The 25,328-nt window shown below is 39.0% G+C and overlaps 1 protein-coding gene across 1 annotated transcript in view; it reads left to right on the top strand.

The window, feature by feature from the left end:
- Nucleotides 1-3,607: 3,607 nt before the first annotated feature.
- Nucleotides 3,608-25,328, top strand: part of insra (insulin receptor a) — a 110,333-nt gene continuing 88,612 nt past the window's right edge. The window contains exons 1-2 of the mRNA XM_051953316.1: nt 3,608-4,785; nt 17,558-18,106. Coding sequence (XP_051809276.1) covers nt 4,692-4,785; nt 17,558-18,106 — 643 coding nt within the window. The 5' untranslated portion in view covers nt 3,608-4,691. The remainder of the gene's footprint in view (nt 4,786-17,557; nt 18,107-25,328) is intronic.

Below are 25,328 nucleotides of genomic sequence, written 5' to 3'. Positions count from 1 at the left end.
GAGAATCCTCTTCTGTTCCATGCACAGAAGAACCAACCAGATACTGTCAGGATTAAAACTAAAGATGGATTTTAAGATTGAGTCTTTTCCTCAGCATGTGATCCTGAGTTAATTTGAAAGAAAGATAACAGCCAAATAATACGTTAGAAGGATACAGTCCTCCAAGTTAGAGATTTGCTCGAATTTTTCCCAGAATAACTAGATTCATGTGTGAACATGGAGGATACAACACGTGAATACAAAAATTATACATTAAGCTTGTATTGTGGAATTTTACAACTTCATCAACTTTGTTTTCACATTGCTTTAAAAACTTAGAATGCAAATAGGCAACCTGCTGTCCTCATTTTTGACTTGAAACATACAAAGTTGCAATTGCATACTTAGTCCAAAGCCCTGAATCACAGGCTCAGTTTTCAAGTTTAGCTTAGGAAGTCATTAAACATTTGTCACTTTTTTATCAACACGTTTTCCACCATATAATTGTATGTTTTTCTTTATTCATACTTAATCAAATATATCAATAATTTAATCAAATTCAGTAATTAAAAATGTGTATCTTGTGGTAAATGCAGAACAAAACAAAATGTCAACTGGTGCGCCTAAATACAGTTAGGCATATAATTATTGTGTCTTCTACTTAATAAATCTGTGACGGATTTCCATGACTTGTACAACCACTGGGTGAAGATGGAAACAATTTTACTGTTCTGTTCTGCTGAATATTGGCAATGGAGTGAATCTGAGTTATAAAATTATTAACATTAAATTCATAATTATGATGCACAAAACAGCATTCAGGAGTTTTTGGAGCGCTGCACCCTAATGCTTGTCATTTATTTCAAATAATGGAAAATGATGTTTGATTTGTTGTCATTAGTTCTCTGAGTGCAGTACAACCATAAAACTTGTGTTCATAAATGTGTAAGAATTTTTGAACCACTTATATATTAAAATTTAGCTATAGTAACTCTGTCACAACTGAGTAAACTCACAGGACAGCAAGATGCAGGTGAAAGCTCTGAAAAAGCCAGTAATCTTGTAGAGTGAGAGTTATGGCTCATTGACAAACCACTTACCTGTAAAATCCAGAGCAAACTTTCACTCTTGAAATAATTGTATCCATATCTAAATATGATTCTGCTGCAAACTTTCCTTCTCCTCTTTGGATCAGCATTAGTTGCTGTTTTGGGTGGAGGGAAGGCCAGGAATGCTCCCAGCCAATCAGAGTGATGGTCCAGAAAATATCCTATTCTTCTGTTAGTGATGCCCCAACAGCTACTGATTGGAACAAAATGAAACTGGAGTTGTCAGAATGAATGAATGATTTTTTTAAATTTATTTTAAACTATGCTTTTAGAAGTTTAGTCATTTTTAAATTGTTTATTATTATTATTATTATTATTATTATTGTTATTATTATTTAGGATTAGTCGCTGATTTAACTTATTAAATATTAATCAAATAAAGACAATAGTATTAGGAGAGAAACTTAGATGATCGATTATTGGGGGGTATTCCACGAAGCTGGCTTAGGTCTAAGCCTGGCTTATTTCGGTCAGCTTCGCTAACTTTAGTAAGAGTTTTGTTCCACCAACAAGGCTTAGGGCTAGCCTGGCTTGGTAACTGGCTTGGTATCTGGCTGGTAACTCAGCCAGAGCGACAAGCCTGGTCCGGGGCAGGCTAACAGTCAAGCTTACTTTAGCTCCATGTCAGAGAAGGTTCTGACGAACTTCAGAAAGACGCCTGTGAACCGCATGTTACACATTAAAATCATCTTGATCTGTAATCAATGATGTTCTTGTTCGGTGACATACATTGAGACCTTTTTTAAATTTTCTTATTTAAATAACGCCGGAATAACCGTGAATCAAACTATATCATATTACACTACACATTTTGTCACAGTGTGCAACTGTGGATCAGTGGTTAGAGCGTAGTTAAGTATATTAAATGTGGTTTCACTTTTCATTGCGCCATGGGTTCGAATCCACCAGCGGTAAATACTTGGAAATATCTGATTTTCTTTCTTCTTTCACCCTCAAAGTGCAGTCAACGCGTAACAGGAATAGGCACAGATTGTCTTAAAATAAGCAGGACACAACAGCCACAGTTTTCCATAAAGAATACCTTCCTTTTACCAGTGGTCCAATCTGATCATGATGATAATCCAAAGGTGATGCCAAATGATAACTATTTTGTGTACAAGCTCATTTGTGTCTTCTCCCTTATTTAAATGTAGGGCACAGTAGCACTATCATCTCTAATAAAAATGACATCTCCTCTATAGGCCTACATGTTTTTTTCTGCTTTTTCATTCAAAGTTTGAGTGTTTGATGAAACATCTCCACATGAAGTTGCCCCTTTTTTCCAAAGTATTCCTACTTTGGTTTTAGGTGTTAGCTGCTGCTTTATTCATCTATGGTGGATATATATTTGTCAAATCAAGAACATGAATTAGGCCTACCAGAGTAAAAAGTGAAAACCACCATCACATTATACAAAACCAGGCTATGTTGTAGCCTCTTTCTCTCATATATATATATGTGTGTGTGTGTGTGTGTGTGTGTGTGTGTGTGTGTGTGTGTGTGTGTGTGTGTGTGTGTGTGTGTTTATACACACATAAAAAATGTCTTCAATGGGTTTTGAAAAGCTTTATTTCATCAAGATTGATGTCCTCTGGGCCACAGTAGTGTGACAAACTTCAGGGTGAGGGAAAAAAAAGTCATCAACCACTGCAGTTTTGTGGGTTATCCCTAATCGGTGTCAAAAACTTGCCCTCTGAAAATTAAATTTTCAGACGTGTGCGTGTGTACGCTCAGACTAAGTGCTTCATTCAAAAGAAAATAAACACGCATTTAAACGGTCGGCAATGCTTTGCCCAGGCAGTGTCTCGAGCTTTATTTATCGCAACCGTGTTGCCTTTTCTTGTGATAATCTCCCTGTAGTCCTCGTACAACTCCGTGAGAAGTTTCTGCTCCGCCGAAGAGAAATTCTCCGCTCTGTTTTAGACATAATATCATCATTTCGACGATCGACACGTCTGGGCTTTTTATCTCCCCCGGACGCGCGCTCAGCCTGGCTTGAATCAGCCTGGCTTGAATAAGCGTCTCTGAAAAACAGCTGAGCCTCGTTTGTGGAACTACTTGCAGCTGAGATTAAAGTTGCCGCTTGTTCAAGCCACGTTTACCGGCGTAAGCCCAGCCTGTTTTAGCCAGCTTCGTGGAATACTCCCTTGGTCTTTCAATTATGTTTTTCCAGCCCAAATATTTTTGTTGCACTCCTTCATTTCACTTGAATTTAAAAATATATCATTTTTAAAAAAAAGATGAACGTAAAGTATTGATTGATTTTGTTTGTTTCAGTTCTAGTAATGTATTTGCAACACTGAGCTCATGGTAAGTTTAATTCACGTGGCAACACATCCATAGCAACCTTCTCTAACCGATAAATCAGTTTCTGTACGCGGCAAATTACTGCTCCGAGTAACTGTGTTACTTTTTAACGCGTTCCCACCTAGCAGTGGGATCAGTTTGTTGTGTAATCCAATAAGCTCCAGTCCGCATTTCCCCTGAAGCCCATCTGGCTCACTGGCAGGGTTTGTTTACTGGCAGGGAGGGTTGGGAAGAAGGGGATCCTACAGGACCTGGGAGACTGTACAATCTACCTCTTTCTGTGGAAGAAAAAAGGAAATACCAGCTTCAAACTCCAGCTCACCTGCTTTTCTTTTCTCCTGATGAACCCTCAGCTGTCGTGGCAGGCAGCTGTGCAGTGCATGAACAGAAAGTGGAGCATGTTTTTTTTTTTTTTTTTTAATTTCCAAACAAAAACAGGAGTGTGGAGTGCTGCTGAGCCGCGACTTAAGTCTGTTAACCCCTTATAGAGTGGAGGTCTCACTAAAATCTCTGCACTGACTAAGAACGAGTTGTGGAGACAATCAGGGAGAAAAAAAAAATCAAGTTCAGCAAGCAAAAGGTTGTATTTATGTGCTCGCTGTGGGACTTGAGAGGATTTTTTTTTTTTTTTTTTTTACCAAAGACGCGCTAACGTTACGCCACGCATGCCACAACCATCGAGTCAGCAGCTCCCAAATCCCTCTGAATTAAACTGAAGCTTGCTTTTCATGCACGGCCCTTTTCTCTTTTCAACAAGAAGATGCTCTACAGCTACGTGGTTGTGTGCGACATTTCTTGAAATTTAAATTAATTGAGACGGTTGCTGGAAACCAGCGCAAACTTCACTTTTGGCCTGCACTAGAGTGGAGGAGCCAGGCTATGCAACTAGCTAGTTAGCTGGATGCCTAACTGTTGTTTGCTAGCACTGGCGCTAGCTTATACTCGGCCAACAAGTCAGTTTTTGCTTCTTTTTTTTCTTTCCTCTTTTATCGGCATGGACAAAAATAAACTTGGACAGCTTGGTGAACTAAAAGTCGCAGCAGGAATGCCCAGTGCTGCTGTTTGTTAATGGTGGTTTTCCATGCGGTGGCTCACTTTAGCAGCAGCGTTAGCTTGTGTTTGACTGAACACGTTGGACTCGTTCCTCCGCCCATCTTCCGGGATGTCTTTTATTTATTTTGTTTACCTGTTGGCCCATGCCGCAAAACAAAACCTGTTTCCTGAAAGTGTTTCTTTTCCAGTTTGAACTGTCCTCCTCGCAAGGATTATTCAGTGTTTGACCCGGTACAGTGCTGCATGGTGTCAGTTATGTGGCTCCGGACTTTGTATTTGGGTTTTGTTGTGACCGCTGTCTGGTTGGTGATGAGCTGTCATCGAGCGTCTGGCGAGAGTAAGTAACACTAATTATCATATTTTATCTCACTTACCATTAATTATTTTAATTGTGTAACATTGTCCCAATGAGGGACTAGCTCCGCAGCAAAGCGGCTTGTTTGTTCACTTAAAGAAAGCAGGAGTTGTGCAATATACTTGGAGCCCAGGAATGATCCATTTCAAACACAGAGCCTCACTTTAATCTGTTAAAACGGCGGAAAAAGACACGCATTGCGCAATGTATTGTTTGTTGCAGGTGAGAGGATTAGTACTTAAATCTAAAAATCATTCTTCAGTTGTGCCAAGACGAGAAATTGAGTTTTTTGCAACAAACATTCATGGATTTCAATTTAGCACCCAAATAACTGCAACAATAATTGTTATAGCAAACTACATGCAAATCAAAAACTAAAGGCATTACTTCTTACATTTAAATTAAATAGACTTGCTGAGAAATGCTATTTATATACAGCTGATCGGTGCATATACCTGCTGAAATATTGGCATACAGATCATTTTGTTTTGTTAGTGATGGTAGATTGATAGAGACATGCAGGCAGACACTGTGCTGTTGTACACAGTCACTGCACTGAAGGGACAAAGGTTAACACTTATCAGCTATGTGAGCCTGCAGGAACTGTAAACAAAATGTTTAGTCCCAATTAAATAAGTAGTCTGAGAATTTACTAGAATTATGAATTGGTTGTTATTGTAGATGGAAAGCCAGACTTGTTGCTGTGGTTGGTGTAGGAATGTAACAATAAGCCCTCTTTAAATCTCCTCACAATCCCTTTATATTCAGCAGGCTGGGTGATAAGAATGAATGAACACATTTGCAGTTGCCCAGAGACATTTTTACATTTTTCAAACGGCACGATGACTGCACACAGTCACTGTTTTACACTTGGAATCTTTAAGCAAATATTGGTTATATTTATGAGGAAATGTGTCGTAAACCTGTGGGACTACTTGCTGTTGTACTGTACAGTAAGAGTGCAGTTGCAGATGACAAAAACGGAGACCGGAGCAATAAATGTAGCATTACACAGACCCCCGAATAGCAGGAAATGTGAGCAATGTATCTCAGTGAGATGAAGAATTTCCAAACTTATTTGTCTGTAAACAGCTCTTCATCTGGTATCTCTACTGTCAAGGAAGTATAATTTTTTGAGATATTGCTCTGCCTGGAAGAAGATTGTTTTGCATTCAGCCCATCTGCCTTTACTTTATTTTGAGTTTGTCACTTTTAAAGTATGGATAAAAATAGCTTCCAGGTAATTATGTCAAAACAAAACCAATTCAGAATCAAAATAAGATTTTACTTTATAAATCGATTTGGCCAAATTGATTACCAGTCTGTTTTGTATTTCACATGTATGCAAAAGAATATTTTTATTCTTAAACAATGTGACAAAACAGATTACACATCCATTTCATATGATAATAGTTTCGGGGCAGATTACAGTAAAAACACTTGAGTTTTGTTTATTCTGCAACTCTTGGTCACAATCACATAAACATGATGAACAGTATTTATTTCCAATACAGATTAACAAAAGCTCCTGCCATGTGCATTCTAAGGCATTTGTGCACTGTATGGATGTAGCATGTGTAGCTTTGAAACTCATACAGCTATAACGTGGTGTTCGCTTAACCTTGGAGGCATGCTGAGAGAAAAGAAAAGTACAAGTTCAGCTACCTTTTGTCTGATTTTTAGTTTGTGGCAAATGAAGTGATGCCATCAAACCAGTTTGAACAAAAATTTTAAGGCACAAATCAAAAGCAAGTTGTGTAATTGCATCACGGCCCCCCTCTCACTCCTCTTACACTTGAGAATGAACCACAGAAGGAAAAAGTGGAACCTGGGCCTCACACTGCCTGATTTCATAAGCTGGACTGACTGGTGTTGAAGTCAGGAAATCTTCTGAGCTACTTGTTGGTTGCGGTCCAGCTCAGCTTGATGGAAAATTTCACTTAATAATGGAAGCTTATATTTAGTGGCAGTGTGAATTATTTAATTTACTGAGCATCAGCTGGCCATTGAAAATTTTAGACCCATTTTATCCACGTAACAGTAAATGTGTAGTTTTTTGTTACATATTGCCTGTTTTACATTTTCAGCTGTCTTTCAGGAAGCAAAGCTGCACTTGAGTAAAAAAAAAAAACGAAGCATGTGTTTTTCAAAAAATGAATACCCCATGACTGTGCAAAACTCATTGGTTTGTTTAACACATACTTCTGTGACAAATGTATCACAAAAATTCTTAACAGTGTGATTGAAAAAGTATTCGCTCAGCTGCACAATAAAAAAGTTTTTATCTGCTTCTCACTGTATTCTAACAAAGGTGGTAATGGAAAATGACACAACTGTGTTCATATTGCAGCATGTGAAACAAAATTTTAAATAACACTGCTATTTCACTCTTAAATGGAAAATTTCTGCAACTTAAATGTGGGTTTTGTTTTTAGTTTATACCATTCTTTGCTTTGGTTTATGGTGTTTTGTGTATTTTCTGATGTTCATGTTGTTAATGGCGTTTGGAGTAGATTTTTCGTTATCTGGGGATTACTATACTTGAGCATAACAGAAGTTTTTCTTTATCAAACGGTCAGAAATAGAGGAAAGATTTCTGTCAAATCAGATAACATTGACTCACTATTCAAAGACTTATCATGCTTTTTGTCATGCAACATCATGCCCCAAACATGTATTCTGCGCCAGGAAAAACTCTGATATTATGTTCAGTGTTGTTTCCTGTTGTTAATAATCAGAGCTGACAGAGACAACTACATTTGTGGTTATTGCTTAAAAGTCAACTTGAATGTAATAGCAATACATAAAAGGCACAAGCAGCTTCCAGTTTTGTTCACCTTACATTGGGTGTTGTGGTTTCATGTGGTTCGATTGCGTTCTTGTACCTTAATACCACATCACATTAAGTGCAGTGGCTTGCACTGAATCATTGGCACCCTGTTGTTAACGATCAATCTGGTTAAAAAAAAAAAAAAAAAAGCCGTATAATCGGGCATTAATCCAGGGACCTGGCGCCTTTGATTTGTGTCTCTTGACAAGGAGAGCAATTGCACAGGGATGAAATCTCCTTTGTATAGTCTCCTGCTATACACAAACTGTTTCTGTGGTCTCCAGTGCCAAAGTCATGACTGCATTTGACATGTATACAATAGAATGATTTTTGCACTTGTCACCTTCAACAATGGCTGTCTGATCCTGGTTGACAAGTTTGTGTTTGAAAATTGTGCACTGCTCAGAAGCTGCGTAATCTAACATTCCTTCACTCTTTCGTTTTGGCCTCATATGTGTCTGACACCTTGTCGTCTCAGATCTTTAACTTTAAAACTGCCCTGCTTGTTATTGTGCTCTCCCACTTCAGAGTTAATTTTTACCTTCCTGCCAGTTTTGTCTTCATCGACCACATGAAACAAAGTATGAATTCTGATGATGAAGGCCAATGGTAAACATGACATTACATATTGACTTATGACACTTTAGTGTCAAAGAACTTTACTGTCTCCCAGGGGGTTTTCAAAGTGACAGATGTCTTAGATTTAACATGAAGAAAGATAAGGATGGGGTGTGATTTGTATTTTTACAGAAAATTGATTGTCTTGCTGACTAGCAGAGAGGATTAAGTGTCACTGGTGGGCAACTGAATCACCAAATGATCTTTGATCCAGAACCCCAGTGTACACATCACACAGTCCCAAGTGGGAACTTTGTGGTCTTCCAGGCTCTTACCCTCTCTCTCTTTTACTCAATTTCACTCTATTTCAAGAGGGACCTGAATTATTTTTGATTTATTTCCTGATCTTTTGTACTGTATTGTGTCCTGTGCTTCCCACATCACTTCAATCAAACAGCTGACAAGTTTGGTCACAGGCACTATCCTTTGCCTGTTTACAAGATATTTATAGTTATATACCTGTATAGCTGAGTATGGCCTTGACTCTTGACCAATTTCCTGAGAAAGTTGTATCTATCGGAGTTGTACGTAATGTCACCTTCTAAACACACTTGAAAAGATGACTGACCTCTACATCAGTATTTATGCTGATGTTACATTTAAACAAGATAATGCTTTACATTACATATTGTTATTCCACCACTTCAGAAAAGATTAGTAAATGTTATTCAAAGTAATCTATTGTGCATTTTTCAAAGTGGAATTTGGAAACGGTGAACGTTCATCTTACTGACCTCGGCATTATGTGAATCTTCGACTAGTTTCAGCCTAGGTTGGGAAAACAGAACAGCAAAACCTTGAAAAGGGAAGTGTTGCAATCACTCTGTGTTTGCGTTCTTGCATGGTTATTGAGGTCTCAGTTCTCTCTGAGGCCCAGCGACAATACACACCATCAGTCTAACAACCTGTAGCCCCCCTCCTTCTCCCTCTCAACCCTTCCCTCCCCAGCTACTTCCTCAAGATCAGAAGCTGTTGCTGCCTGTTGATGCTTGTAGCTGTAGTGAAAGGATTGCAGGTCTGTACATTGTGCCACTGAGCTCAAAATTGGACAGACCGTGAAGCACAGACTGTGCAGAGCCTTTGGCACAGATATGTCCAGCATTTGTGTTTTGCATTAACACTTCAACATGTATAGATCAGTACATGTTTTAAATTTAGGTGCATCTTGTGACTTAGACATGATTTACATCAGGCATTCACAATCATATCTGAGGACAACATGCCAAAACTGGAATTGCATTTACTCTCAGTATTTTTTTTGCAACCTTCTTGTTTCTCTCTCCATTACATCAGATAATATACTTGAAATGTTCTGCCATAAACTGTTAACTTCCGGGCACTGCCAAACTAAATGGGAAAAAAATGTTTTTTTTTGCTGACAGATAATTAATTGCTGTCATATTCTGAAATTTGACATGATATTAATTGACATGAGCTAGTTATTTTTTTCTTCCGTCTTTTCATGGGTTTTATTACCCATGATGTAAAGTAAGAAAAGGCATAACCTTTATGCTCTGATTTTCAGTTTCCTCCTGTCTGGTTGTATTTATTTTTATTAACACTTGTTTTCTTGCTCACATTGTTGCTGAAATGAGAAACCATCAGGTTGCTTCATGATAATTAACCTTTAAAGTTAATCTCTGTCAGAGGTCCAGGGAGTAAGAGACTTTGAATTACCGTGGTCAACAGAAATCTGCCTCTCTAATGACTCTAATTGGTGATTCGAAGCACAGTGGCTGTTTTTTCAGTCTTGTCTGGCTTAGAGCAGGGAATATATGGAGAGATTCAGCTGACCATGTCACCATAGTAACCTTTGTGATGTCTCTTTTTTTCTGTTTCTTAACAAGATAGCGAGCATTGAAATTTAAGAATGAATTTGTTTTGGATGATTCCTGTCATTTTGCCATAAACTGAATTTAGCTGTTCTACTTCAAATCAGCAAAAGCAGTGTGTTTGTGTGTGTTTTTGACTTCTGCCAAAGTTTTGTTTCTAACCTAAGTGTTCACACTTGGAGAAGACCGCTCGGACAGCTTTTTCTATTCTGCCACTCTAAAATTCCTCACTTACACACCAGGGCTGCTATGTTCCACTTTCCAACATGAGCCACTATCGGTGCAACTGAAGTGTATTAGATTCTCTATTGGGAATGCGGTGCTAAAAATACCGGCCTGGCTGAAAGTGTACACTGATAGGAGCCTGGACTCGCTGCCCTGTGATGATTCACCTTCCACACAGGCTCACTTAGTACTCTGCTGTCTGACTTTACTTTAACTACAGAACCACTGTCCCTACATTTTGTACACTTGAGCCACATTTTTCCATATAATGGTTAGGTGTGACAGTGTGTGAGGCAGAAAGAGGCTTTTTGTGGATGTAATATATTTCTTGATGGGTCTAGGCCCATAGAAGGCTGCGTTTGCTAGTGACTCTTTTGGTAGTTACTGTCAGTTTGATTTAAATGTTTAATTTTGAGGAAGATGTATTGAAATTAAAGGATTGTGAACATACTTAACAGTCATAAAGGAGAGCTGTGGATCTAGGTGTAGGTTAGAACAAGAAATGTGTCTTTTTACAACCTGCACTGCTTTTAATAGGCTGCAGTTGAAACCCATATTAGGACACTTAGCATGCATTTAAACTAGCCTCAAAGGTGTATACTGAGCTCTGCATAATTGCTGCATGATGAGCTCTCTCTGGTTAAGGTCATGGGGTGAAACACTTGTTATTTAGATACTCTGTGATTGAACACTGTTTGTCCCAGTTGTCTTGTACTGTTATGCAACAGAAGGTGTAAAATGACCTGCTGCCATGAAGAGGTGCACGCCTAGCTGTTATACTTCATCTCCACATGACTGACCAGCTGACCTGATGCGCCCAGCTCAGTGGAGGGTCGGTTGGTAAACAAACACAGTCCTCTCAACAGGCCGAGCGTCTCCAGCTGTGCCCATGACTTGTGAACTGTAAAATTGAGACTGGAATGTCCCACATTGCAGCTGCAAAAGAAAACATCTTTATTACTATCTATATTCGTGTTATGTCACACAGAACATACAGTATGAGTAAGAGTTTGGCTGATTTCCAGAAGAGACATTGGAGAAATCCTTATTATTATCAGCTTTCTTCATGTAGTACCCCCTGAGTGTGTGATATATTTTGTGAAACGATTGCAGACAGCACTGGATAGTCTGCAGATCCATTCCTATAGAGCTGAACCAGTTATTTAATTGATCAATTAACTGATTGAAAAAAAAAACTTCACCAAATATTGTAATTATTAATCACATTATTGATTGCAATTTCTTCAAGCAAAGGGTAGAAAACCTTTACTGGGTCAAGCTTCCCAGATGTGAAGATATATTCAGTCCTTACAGGATTTCGCAGGCGTTTTTCGAGATTGTTGCGGCCAAAAGCTCTTGAATTCGTGGCAGCTTTTCACAAAAATTGCGATGTAAGTTGTGATGTTTTAAGCTTATTTGTCGTGATGAAATTGCGAGAGACACTGACAATTGCTAAAGAGTTGCATTTTTTTCAGCTTTGACAATATTTATTCTGAAATTAATTCTTTAACGTTCCAACCTATTTATACAAAAGTTGGTATACCATGGTGGAGAATTAGCAGAAAGCAGATACTGGTTTAACGTGAAGTGGTTGGTAGATTTAAGGCACCAAATGATAATTTACTATTGAATGAAACACATCCGTGCTCACGGCTTGTAACATCAATTAACCAGAAAAGTGAGAGCACAGTACTCCACTTCCACTAAGACTGTTCATTACGTGACCTTGCCCTGAACACATGCATGTGTTGTGCATGTGTACATACCAAATCACGTGATGTAAATATGTAGCGGGCGGCAGGACTTAATGGGACTCAGAAACACCCCGTAGTTTAATCAGTTGTTCCTTGTATTTTTTCCCGATACGTCCACAGTGGTGGATTTGTAGTCGGATCGCAATGATGTGATCATCAGTAGTCCGCTGAGGTAGCGTTCACTTGTTACCATGGTTACCATGCCGCTATCAGACGTCATGCCGCTACCTCAATGGAAAATTCAACAAATCCGTGGATCCAGACTGTAAGCTGCATCACTGCCAAAATCTAACAAGGCTCCTGACTGCGACTAAATGGTCGCATTTTGCGACCAAAATTTGAGTGCGAGTGCAAATAAATTTTTCATCTACTCGCGCATGTGCGACCAGTAAATTTGCCGATTTCTTTTTAAATTATTTTTGAATATTTTTTGTTACTGACAAATGTCTGCTCCACACTTCAGCCCAGTAGACAGTCATGTGCAAATGAGCTGCTTGCCAACCAACATTAACTCTAAAAGAAGAAGACAGGAGTCGAACACCAAAGAAGAAGAAGGCGGCAGGCATGCCCATAGATATGAAGAGTAGATACGACATGCCCCTCTGAGCGGCGTACCTACGGAGACACTAAGCTAGTGAGGGCAAAATTTCAGTATTTTCGATTGGTGTGTACGGGGCGAAAACTAATACAACAAGAATGCCGGCTCATTGCGCTGCATTTAATTGCGTCGAACGATCAAGACAAGGAAAGTTGGAATAACTTTCCATAGGTAAGAATAGTTTTTGGTACATTTTTCATTATTAAATCTTGTTGAGAGTCTATGAGAGCTAACTAGTTAGCCACTAGCAAAACACTAACACGGGCTAACAGCTAGACAACCAAATGCCAGACGACTATTAGTAGCTGTAGTATAGTTGTACAAGCAGTAGTAGTAGTATAAGTAGCTGTTACAGTCGTAGAAGTAGTATCAGTATGTGTACTAGTATTACAAGTTGTAGGAGCAGTGACAGTATCAGGAGCAGTAGTTGGTGTATTACCACTAGTATTGGTGGTATTAATAGTGGCATTACTATTAATACCACCAATACTACCAATAGTGGCGATAAAGCCTAACTCGTATATATCCAGATTAACATCTATGTTATTCCTCCAAACCCATTTTATGATTGGGATTACAGGCAATTCTTTAGGACTGCTCTCACATAATTGAATTGTTACTAAACAATGTTATACTTATCAAATTAAATAGCTTTGGTCTCCAGTATATTGGCTAATTCAGTTCTTTGTACTTAATTTATTAGCATGATTTCTTGGTAAATATGTTGTTGTGTACATACTTGTTTACTTCTATATCTACTTTTTTCTTTACTCCATGTAGGTTTCCCAAAGACTATGGGTTGAGGAAGAAGTGGAAAGCAGCTCTGAGGAGAGAGGGGTTTGCTGCAACTATATTACAGCCGAGAGAGAGAGAGAGAGCGATAAATAAATAACAATATTAATAATAATTCTGTTGTTTATTGTAATTGTGTTGTTTATTGTATATGCAAATAAACTATGCTGTTCTCGTTTGGTTCCTCGTTATATGTATATAACAGCCGAGACAGATATATATATATATATATACCGGGCTTTGCAAAAGTGCTGTTACACTACAAAATGCAAACAAAATGAACACAAACATTTTTTTGGTGCAATAAGATAATTTTTTTTTATTTTCCAAATATTTCAACATACAGTGCCTTGTGAAAGTTTCGGCCCCCTTGAACTTTTCAACCTTTCGCCACATTTCAGGCTTCAAACATAAAGATATAAAATTTTAATTTTTTGTCAAGAATCAACAACAATTGGGATGCAATTGTGAAGTGGAATGAAATTTATTGGATATTTTATACTTTTTTAACAAATAAAAAACTGAAAAGTGGGGCGTGCAATATTATTCGGCCCCTTTACTTTCAGTGCAGCAAACTCACTCCAGAAGTTCAGTGAGGATCTCTGAATGATCCAATGTTGTCCTAAATGACTGATGATGATAAATAGAATCCACCTGTGTGTAATCAAGTCTCCGTATAAATGCACCTGCTCTGTGATAGTCTCAGGGTGATTTGGCCTAGGCGAAATCAAAATCCTACCATGGTGGTTGTACAGATTTCAGTCTTGATATATCAATGGCCTGTATATTAGAAAGAATAACCCTAACCATCTAACAGGATTTTGGTATACAGTATATCAAAAAAAACAACCCAGAAACTACTTTGACAACATAATTTTTTCCCTGTTTATTTTGCCAAGTGTTGAGGACAAAAGTTGACATTACTTCTAAAGTAATTATTTACCTTGTATCTAAAACAAAATTTCAAGGTACATAATTTTAGGGAAAACAAATAATTACATTAACAGAGCATATCATATTCAAAACTCTTCAAATTTCAATCTAGCCAAGGCAAAATCAAAATTCTAATTCTGCTTTGGCGGATTTAAAATCTGCCTGGATTCTAATTTCGCCTGATATATATGTCAGGGTAGAGACTGCGATTTGGTAGAATTGGAGTTTCTACCAGTAGAGATTGCGATTGGACTCTCTACCAGTAGAGATAGAACTTTAAATCTGACCCCTGCCCTGACCCCTGACCCTAACCTTAACTAACCCTGACCTTTAAATCTGACCCCTGCCCTGACCCCTGACCCTAACCTTAACTGACCCTGACCTTTTAATCTAACCCCTGCCCTGACCCCTGACCCTAACCTTAAAAGTCTAACCTTAGCCCTGACAAATCTCTACTGGTAGGATTGGAGTTTCTACTGGTAGAGACTCCGATCGCAATCTCTACTGGTAGAAACTCCAATTCTACCAAATCACAGTCTCTACCATGATATATATATAATTCTAAACTAATATTAATGAGATAACAGATTGCATTTACAATTAAATCTTTTGATCTCAAAACATTTTCTACATATCTAAGTATTTACATTTATATATGTAATGGCTGAACTGAAAAGATTCCCTGGCCTCTGGACCTAAATAATAAGAGAACTAAAATTGCAGGCTACATTTGTAGGAAGCCTATTTCTGTTTTTTTGTTTTTTTTTTAGATCAAGTATTCTCTATCAATAGCACATGTTTTGACGTTGACAATAAAGTAAATCACATGAAAATCGGTTGAGAAATGAGCAAATTATGATTTATTTTCAATGTACATGCATTGCTTTGAATGGGAACTTTGCCCCCTCCAAGATGGCTGCCACGTAGGCACGTTGCTTAGCCGGCTGCTACAGCGCGCTGGCGTATCTACTCTTCATATCTATGGGCGGGCCAATGTGTATGAGAGCAGGGGGCGAGTGATGGTGAAGCTCCTGATGTTTCACAAAGCCTTTATTTACGTTCAGACTTATTTTGAACACTAATTCACCTTTCTGTCCTTCCCTCCTTTCTTATCCCCATTCCAGCTGCTTATAAGTTTAGACACATCCTTTGCTAGACAGCGAAAGTGTGGAACCGTTTTCTTTCATCTTTACGTGAATTTTCGGACTTTTTGGCAGCGTCTGTCATGTCAAGAAACCTCTTTTTACAGAAGCAGTTCCTGTGCCGCTGGAATGGTTACAAAATAAAAGCTTGTAGCATTAAAAATATGCCTTCAAAATAAAAGCCTGGAGAGAACAGTTATGTTAACACTAACAAAACGAAGGCTTGCAAAAAGTGATGAATTGATCAGCACACCTTTATAAGAGTAATTTACACGTGATTTAGTATAAATACATAACGTGCCCATGCATAACACATGCCTGTGCTCAACAGAAGGCCATTTTTATTAAAGATTTCATCTGTCGGAAATTATACATCAGCTGAGCAGCCTTGGAGGAGTACTGCGCACTCTGAGTGCTTTTCTTGTTATGTTGTGTCAACTGCTGCACTATAAAATGTGAATTGAAAACACAGTTTCTGCATTTATTGTGCAAGTATTTATCAGTAATACAGTGAAAATGAGAAATGTGAATATTCACTTTGAAAGTCGATTTTGGTGTGCGCCCCTAAATTTTCTGCTTGCGCTCACCTTCATTGTTTCAGTGCTCCAAGAGATCTGGATGCAACAGTTTCCATCACGGTGATTTGTCTGGTCTGTGGTCCGCTTGTTTCAGATGTTCTCCTCATATGTTTCGTGGTAGAAAGTGTTTCAATCGATGATTTTTTTTTTTGTATTGCACCACAATATTGCACGGGTGTAAAACAGTTTACCTCCGCTTTGGTGAAGAACATCAGAGAATTGTTTTTCACCATCTTTAGCCGCAGCTTTTGTTGGTAAAAGAGAGACGTTAATATCGCACGTCTGCATCTTCAAACCTAAAACAACGAAGTGAATTCAGTGACGTACGTGTATTACATTTGCGCTGGGGACTGTTATGATTGGTGGAACTCACGGGAAGCGGGCTAAAATTGCGGAAAAGTTGCGGTGATTGGAGAAAATTGCAAGGTTGTACAGAACTCGCGGAGATTGGTTGAATTTTCGCAATCGCAACATAGCGAATTCCTGGAGGGACTGTATATTGCTCTTCTCAGTCTTCTGTCACTTTACATTTCATATTATTGTTGTTTGTTGGACAAAATGACTAATGTGAAACCATGTTTCTAAACTCTGAGAAAATGCTATTGATGACTTGGAGAAATATTTGACAAATGAATAATAGTTAGGTGCAGACTTACATTTTTCTCTTGAATTGCTTTATTGTAATACGCTACAATTTGAAATGATTGAGACAGATAAAATGTAACCCATCTGTGCAATAGCACAGTTAAGGAATTTCTCATCAGATGGGATCATGTGTCTGGGTGAGGACTGACACAAATCTACTACTGGTGCAATACTTGACCATTAGTATTTCATTCCCCTCCCACAGACAATTTTATTGCATTAGTCATTGTTTCTTATCCTCTTGAGTTACAGAAGCAACTCTACAAATGAACTCAGCCTAACCATGGACGAGCACAGCCTCACATTGATGACAGCAGTCCATATTTGACTGTGGCTCACAGCCAGATATGTGGTTGCTAAACAAAATGTCACTGAAGACAGTCTGGTCTTCATCAGAGCCAGAAACATAACCACATATTTTTCAGTAAAATATCCCCTCTAATTATCAAGAGATCTATTTTTTTCATACTTGAGACCAAGTCTGACTTCCTCAATCTTATTTTTCCTATTTATAGAACACATGTCTAATGCAGGAGTTACATTCATCAGTTGTAATGACCCGACAACTGCATAAGAGAAATTATTTTTAAGGATTTTTTTTTGTTCACCCCAGAATGCTATAATAACTTATTTGCTACATGCAGTACAGTTTAGTTGCCCATAAGAATTTTCTGTGCATTTATCTTTCCCATGCAATATTGTCACGAATTAAATATTTTAGTACTGATTTATTTATTTTTTGCCATAATCAGAAGGTATCTAGTTTCTAAAGAACCTGTCTGTGTCTTTCTTTGCTTCTCTTTTCAGTTTGTCCAAGCAAGGACATCCGCAACAATGTGACCAACCTCCAGACGCTTGAGAATTGTACTGTGATTGAAGGCCACCTGAAGATCTTACTCATGTTCAGGACCAAGCCGGAAGATTTCCGGGGCCTCAGTTTCCCCAAGCTGACAGTGGTCACCGACTACTTGTTGCTCTTCAGAGTTTACGGCCTGGAGAGCCTCAACGATCTGTTTCCCAACCTAACGGTCATCAGAGGCAACAACCTGTTCTTTAACTATGCTCTAGTGGTGTTTGAAATGCTGCAGCTACGAGAGATTGGCCTCCATAGCTTGATGAATATCACCAGAGGAGCTGTGAGAATTGAGAAGAACCCAGATCTCTGCTATCTTTCCACTCTGGACTGGTCCAAGATCCTGGATTCAGTGGAAGACAACTACATCATGGCCAACAAGAATGACAGAGAGTGTAGCGACGTGTGCCCAGGGGCAGCTGTTGGTAAGACCACCTGCCAGACGACCACAATCAATGGACACTTCAGCGAACGTTGCTGGACACAGAACCACTGTCAAAAAAGTAAGCAGCCTTTTGTTATAATTTTGTTATAATTCTGTTCTATAGATATTTGATATATGTAAGTACTTGTCGTAAAACTGGAGTCTTTCAATCTGTGAATCCACAAAATATGATCCAGGGCAATCAAGCTGTATATCATGGACCTGAATTCCTGTCAGATGAAACACAGACATTTCAAACATGCAGGCAATCATTAAATTTGTTACTCAACATGTACTTAGTCAACATGTGTAACATTTTTGTAAGTGCCCACTGGTATCCCAGTACTAAGAAAAAAAGGTGACACTACATAGCCTACTACTCCGATATTTTAATGTTTTCACACTTGTCTCCTTTCCGCTCTGTGTAAACACACCCTGAGGTTCTGCCCAGTTTAACTGAAAAGTCCCTAAAATGTTTAGATTCCCTTTGGATAAGGAAAATACCACAGAGTAATAAAATCCTTACTTGTTACAGCATTGCTACAGCAAATGTTACAACATAACACATTAGAGGAACTCTTCTTTTATTACTAATGTCATAATCTGTTAGTCTTAATTCAAAATCTAATCACTGGCTTTTTTTCATGTCTTTTTGTTTTTCATTCTTTATTAGTATATAGAGTTTGCTCATTTTTGTCCCTGTTAAATTTAAGGTTACAATTGTGAAAAGTCATAACATCTAAAATGTTTACACTACACTTCATTTAGCTTGGAGAGTTTGTCTAACATAAATGCTCAGACTTATCTTTAAAATTACCTAATATTACGTCATTGCCATATACATTTGTGTCAGGGATTAGTGGCAGCTCCTCTGTAGCTCTTCTTAGCTACTTTCCATTAACACATCATTATTTTCAGACCCCTCAGCTTTTCCCACAGGTCTAACCAGTCTAACTTTAACAGAATTGAAGTCCATTTGGATCAAAAGCCGATGAGGGACACTGTTTGAAATCAAAAGACTTATGTGTTTGTGTCAGTATGAATGATAAATAGCTTGACAAAAAGTAGTCATGTCCCTTTTTGATGTTGAAATGTCAGAGCTGTGTCATATGCTAGGTTTAGTTAAGTAGGCTAAATTCTCAGTCAATCCAGCTTGAACTGTACTCTATTGTGATGCAACGTCTCACCAGTTGGTCGGTGAATGTTTTCTCTCTCTGGACTATACTGTTGTTGTTGCTTCCATTGTGTAGAAAAAGTAAAGAAGATATAAGACATCGTGGCACATTTCTGATGTCTCCCAGTGGAAGTGCAGTTCCCGCTCTGTTGTAGCTTTTACTGTAAAATGTCAAGCCCACCTATTTCATGATGTCAAAGAGTTCAAGTTCAAGTGCTGAGAAGAATTTTGCGCATGTGTGCTGTGTGAACACCTTGGCTTGTTCCATTACACAACACTGCGTACATTACTTTAACAACTCTTGTGAACCAGTTCCTCAGCATGTCTGTCATTTCAAGCTCTTATTAGTGTTTGTTTGGAGCCACATGTAGTTTCTGTAATACCAAGTGAAGCCCATTATTGTGCTCTTCAGTCTCTGAAGACTGTCTTTGTAATTTTCCACTAAGAACTTTTTGCTTGAGGTCATTTACTCATCAGAAAGAGACATTAGCATAAAACACCAATGCCAAATTTTGGTTTTGCGGTAAATCTTAATCTGGAAGTGTTGTATTAAAAGTCTCACAGCACAGATGATTTCCTATTTATGTGCCTTTTTGTGACAATGAATCAAGACCAGATGCTGACTGCAGTGGCAAGCACTGATCTCCAATCATGGGCCAGCATTCTACATGGGCAGGGCCTGTGGTCTTGAGGTCTGGGACCTGCGGTTTTTTGCCTACTTTCAGTAAAGCATGAACAGAGCTATTAAGCCCTGGCTGGAACCACAGGACAGAGTGCGAGGCTTTCTGTGTCCTCTTCAGATGTACCCTGGTGCTGCTTTTTATAGCCGCTTTCTCCAAACTTTTTGCTTTCTTTATTCCTATCACCTTGTGGTTTCAGATATGCTGTTGTTGTGACTCAGATTATTTTTGCAAAGGTGTGTGTGTGTGTGTGTGTGTGTGTGTGTGTGTGTGTGTGTGTGTGTGTGTGTGTGTGTGTGTGTTCTTGTAACATTGTGAGAACCATTTTCTGCATTTAACTATCAAAGTGAGGACATTTTTACAAAGTGAGGACATTTTGGCCGGTCCTCACTTTGAAACAGCCATGTTTGAGGGTGAAGACTTGTTTTTAGAGAACAGGTATGAATTGAGGTTTGGTTAGGGTTAGGGTAAGGATTAGGGTTAGGCGATCAGTTGTGATGGTTAAGGTTAGGGTAAGGCTCTAGGAAATGCATTACGCCTATGGATGTCCTCACTAAGATAGAAGTACAAACGTGTGTGTGTGTGTGTGTGTGTGTGTGTGTGTGTGTAATATACATGCCTGAATTGAAAGTAAAATAAGAAAATGAACTATCATATTAGTTTTGATTCCTCTGTCAATAAAAAATGCAACTAAAATTTCTGATTTTGTTACATGTATAGGCAACTTTGCATTGCAGACAGTAGGGAGTGCTCTAAGTGCCAGAGGTGATTGTGAGTCACACACGCTTTGTGTAGTGTGTATACCAACAGAAAACAAAGCAGCACAATCACGAGGCTTGGCTTACGTCCCATGTTTGGAGTCACAACTCATTTCCTTTCCTTGCTTCTATAACAGGGGTAATTTGACCTTCTCCAAGAGCGGCCACTGCTAATTTCCCCTCCTTTGTACACCAAATTGGTCAGCAAAGTGGCAGAGCAAGGTTGCAGGAGATGCTCATTACCAAATCTGATTAGATTTAGCTACAGACACAGGCAAACACACTCCATGTCAACAGCTTTAATCAAGGCAAGCACACAGCCTTCATCTTTCTCAAGTTTGAAGTATTAAATTCAGTTCAAATTATGTTATGGAGTTTTATTAAAGTTAAATACAACACAAGCTTGCACATCAGACATTCATGTAACATGCTTTCCCATCTGTTTGTTCGTGTCCTTTTGTCATGTCACTAATTGCTCATTAGTCAGGTATGGTTTTCACTGGAACTTTGATTTCTGCTGAACTCTCTGAAGTCCAAGCAGTTTCTCTGCCTGTATTTGCTCCTGTCATATTTTTACTCACTGTATGCTCATTTTTCACTGCAATATAAAATCCTGCTCCTCTGTGGAAACAGCATGACCATGGATAGAAAATTCACTCTACTCTGCACATCATCCAAGGTTTTTATTCCTTCCTACTGTCGCCAAGTGCTTGCTCAAAGGAAATCTATAGGGAACTTTGGATTTGTTGGGTTTCTCTTAGAATTTCCAAAGTCTTTACCTTACTTTATGAAGTGCTTATGTTGTGAATATGCGCTATATAAATATATCAAATTAGACTTGCATACCATACTGAATGTATTTTCCAACAGCTTTCCGATAACTTGCTCCTCTAGACATAGTTTTTTCAGCAATGCTGCATTCATTTTAGTGATCTAGGATTCTTTATTTTCCTCTTGGTTTGCCTTGTCATCCCCTGTCCGCACTGTGTTGTAACACTGCCTGGAGTTCACTTGTAAGCTCTCTGAAATTTGTCATATGACTATAGGTCACGGGGGCTGCTCAGTGATTCAGCGGGTAGTACCATTAGACTGTCACCTTGCAGCTATAAGATCCCCGGTTCGTGTCCCGTGTCTTGGGATCTTTCTGTGTGGAGTTTACATGTTCTCCCTGTGTATGCATGTTTTTTCTCCTGGCACTACATCTTCCTCCCACAGTCCAAAAACATGCTGAGGTTAATTGGTGATTCTAAATTGTCCGTAGTTGTGAATGTCAGTGTGCTTGTTTGTCTCTATATGTAGGCCTGTGATAGACTGGTGACCTGCCCAGGGTGTCTCCTGCCTTCACCCTAAGGGTGCTTTCACACCTACGCCTTTTGGTCCGCTTAAAGCGGACTGGAGTCCGCAACACCTGCAAGTACGGTTCGTTTGGGCTGGTATGAAAGCAGACCAGATTTTTTTGGTTCGGACTAAAGAACCGGACTGAGACCACCTCCCGAAGGTGGTCAAACCTGTCTCCATTCGGACCGGCTTGATATCGCAGCAGACTTTTTGGTCTACGGGAGCTTCCGCAGCAACCTGCACAGGGAATTTTGGGATAACGATAACGATAACGTCTTGCAATGCATCTTCTCCGTGCCAAAAACGACTGTGTAATGTTCTTGTACCGAATGCGAGCTTCATGCTGGAACAACAGCAGTATTTGTGCTTGCTGCATAAAGCAATGATACGAATATATGGCAACAAGAACGAACAGGAGAGCATAGTTCATTGTTTACGAATAAACCTCGATCCATGGAATAAACACAGCCTGTTGTTTTCTTCCGGGATTTTTCCCTCTTCACATGCTGCGCCAATCATCGTTCACCTACATCATCTAAAACACCTTATTTTGTGAACAGCGCCACCAAACGACTGGGGGGAGATATAACATTCATCGTAGTTGGTTCAACTGCGAAAACACTGGTGTGAATGCGAACTGAACCAGTTGAAAATAGCAACATTGTAACAACTTTTGAGTCCAAACGAACCACTCTAACGGACTAACAGGTGTGAAAGCACCCTAAGTCAGTTGGGGTAGACTCCAGTCCCCCGCGACCCTAATGAGGATAAGGCGTTCACTTCAGGCGTCTTCTGTCTTGTAGCATGTCAGAGCCTTTAATGTCACTGCAAAGAAATATAAAGTTTATATTTGATGAAAAACAAAGCAGGCCTTTATTTGTTGAAAGTATGATTTTGGTCTATTATTTTATAATGAAGTTATGTTTCTTGCCAACACTCATTCAGAGATAGCAGACATTTAATTATGTTTTGGTAATTGCCGTTAAGTGGCACAGCTTGTTTGACTGTTAAAATGTCAGATTCGTCTGAGTCCTGAAAGGGGCTGACAGCTGAAAGTACTGGCTGTGGGTCGATAACAAAATCAAGGTCTTCTGCTTGGAATCTAATTTTTATCCACTGTTGAACTGCACTGAAAGATATATTCCTGCAATTTTCATCAAATTTGTCTTTATTTCGACCAATGTTTTTGTGTTTTGGGAGCATTTTATGTGTTTATTCCAGAATTAAGATTATAAAGATGACAGAAGAATCACACACCAGCAATGATGGCTGCCCAGATTTAAGCCAGAGACATTATGTGCCCCTAGAAGATGCCAGTGCGAGTATAATATTGTTACTAAATCGTATCAGAGCACATAACTTAGATTACAATGGCATTACCGTTTTTATCCGGGTTTCCACTTCCAAAACTAAAATCCAATAGTCCGATTTCAAAGCCTTAAAATGTCTTGAATGTAAATTTGACAAGGTATTAAAAATTGATTGATTTTGATTTGAAACACGTTGTGGGGAAAACGTACATTGATTTGTAACAAAAAGACAAAATTAATGTTTCCTACTCAGAATTTATTGGGACATACGGTGCAAGTGTTTCACTTGCAGTATGGACATGAAATGGTGGTTGAATTGCATTCATTTTGGTCCTACAAACTCTTAAATTCAACTTCTTGAAACTTGCAGAAAACATGAGTATACATTATATTTTAGCATAGATGCTTTTGCAGTAACTTTTCCACTTTGCCCTGATTTTAGAAACAGTTCATATGATGGAATTAGTGAGAACAGATGGAGGACACTGCCTGAATCACAATAATTTAAAACATTTAAGAGAATAATTAGTTGATTTCTAACTTTTTGACCTTGAAATGAAATATTTTATTGTGATACACTTTTCAGCTTTATTGCTCAGCCTTATGCCGTCTTCCCCAAAATTTATATTTTATTGTTATTTTTGTATTCAAATCAAGCCCATGTTTTTCTCATCTGTTGCAAGTCCTTCACCAAGCCCAGAGTGACACACAGTAAATGAGCTAATACATACCAAGTGACTTGTATTTTACACCCATTATTTAAAGTGATCTTAAATATCTACAGAGTGAGGGCCTGGCCTCCTCCTCAACCACCACAGCAGCTTTCACCAGTGTTTGGGTTTGTACAGTTTCCTGCATTGTCAATGAGCTCCCATGAGATGGATAGCAGCAGACACCTTAGCTTCTTATTGGTTTAGCAGTTTGCCACATGCATGTCTCTTTAGTCTGTAGACAGAGAGTGAATGCTGCTGGTTTCACGTACACGCACACAATTAGGTAATTGCTATAAATCAGTCTGAGCTAGGTCAGGTGAGGAGGACCTGGTGCCAGACCTTTCTCGATGTGGAAGTCCAAAATTACCCCTCACTCATGTGACATGATTGTCCACCAACCACAAGATGGACTTGGAGATTTGTCAAGGGTCAGTGTGTGTGTAACAATAAAATAGACATAGACTATAAATCACACAGAGACGTAACCTCTGTGTGTGTGTGTGTGTGTGTGTGTGTGTGTGTGTGTGTGTGTGTGTGTGTGTGTGTGTGTGTGTGTGTGTGTGTGTGTGTGTGTGTGTGTGTGTGCGCAGACCAAATGAACAGCTATTGTTTGGCCTTGCTGCTAAGAAACAGGAGAGTAACATTGTGGTGTAATCATGGACATGAACACATCAGTCATTCATCCAGGCTGTATCGGAAGGAAAAGCGGGGTCACTGTGCGGGTGAGGTGATGGTCCTGTCTCATCGTTTACTTCGGCTCTCTTCTCTGTCGACTTTATCCGAGCTCCAGCACGCAACAGTCAGCGCTGGCGTCATGATCTTTTCCCACTCCAAACAATGGTGGTTGTAGAAGTTCACAGGGTGTTCTTCCCAATTGTTTCCGGTCTTTGTTGGTCTCCTTCCACTTTGAGGTTATGAATGGACACAGAAGCCTCGAGTACTGCCTCTGTAGCAGCAAACACCTTTAAGAGACCAAAATACTGATGGGTGACCTATGGAAGTCAGCGAGGCAGGAAAGAGGACAAACTTAGCTGCTAGTAAAGCTCTCTGTGGGGAAATGGGAGGATATTGTTGCTACACTTTATTATTTGGAGATGGGAGTGACCCATGGTGTAACAAAACCCTACAGAAACAACAGGTTTTTATAGTATATTCATTGACCTGTGATCTTTATTGGCATTTTTAGTTCAAACTATAACAGCAAACTCCTTCATACCTGCAGAAGGTATAACAGCAGAAAATCTCAATATCCTGATGGGGGTTATGGATTTATTCCTTGTAGAACTGGGCAATAAATCGAATTAATTTGATTAATTCGCCTTTTTAAA

Source organism: Acanthochromis polyacanthus, chromosome 9 (assembly GCF_021347895.1).
Source record: "Acanthochromis polyacanthus isolate Apoly-LR-REF ecotype Palm Island chromosome 9, KAUST_Apoly_ChrSc, whole genome shotgun sequence".
In the NCBI taxonomy this organism is placed as follows: Eukaryota; Metazoa; Chordata; class Actinopteri; family Pomacentridae; genus Acanthochromis; species Acanthochromis polyacanthus.
This window is presented reverse-complemented; position numbering and strand designations above follow the sequence as displayed.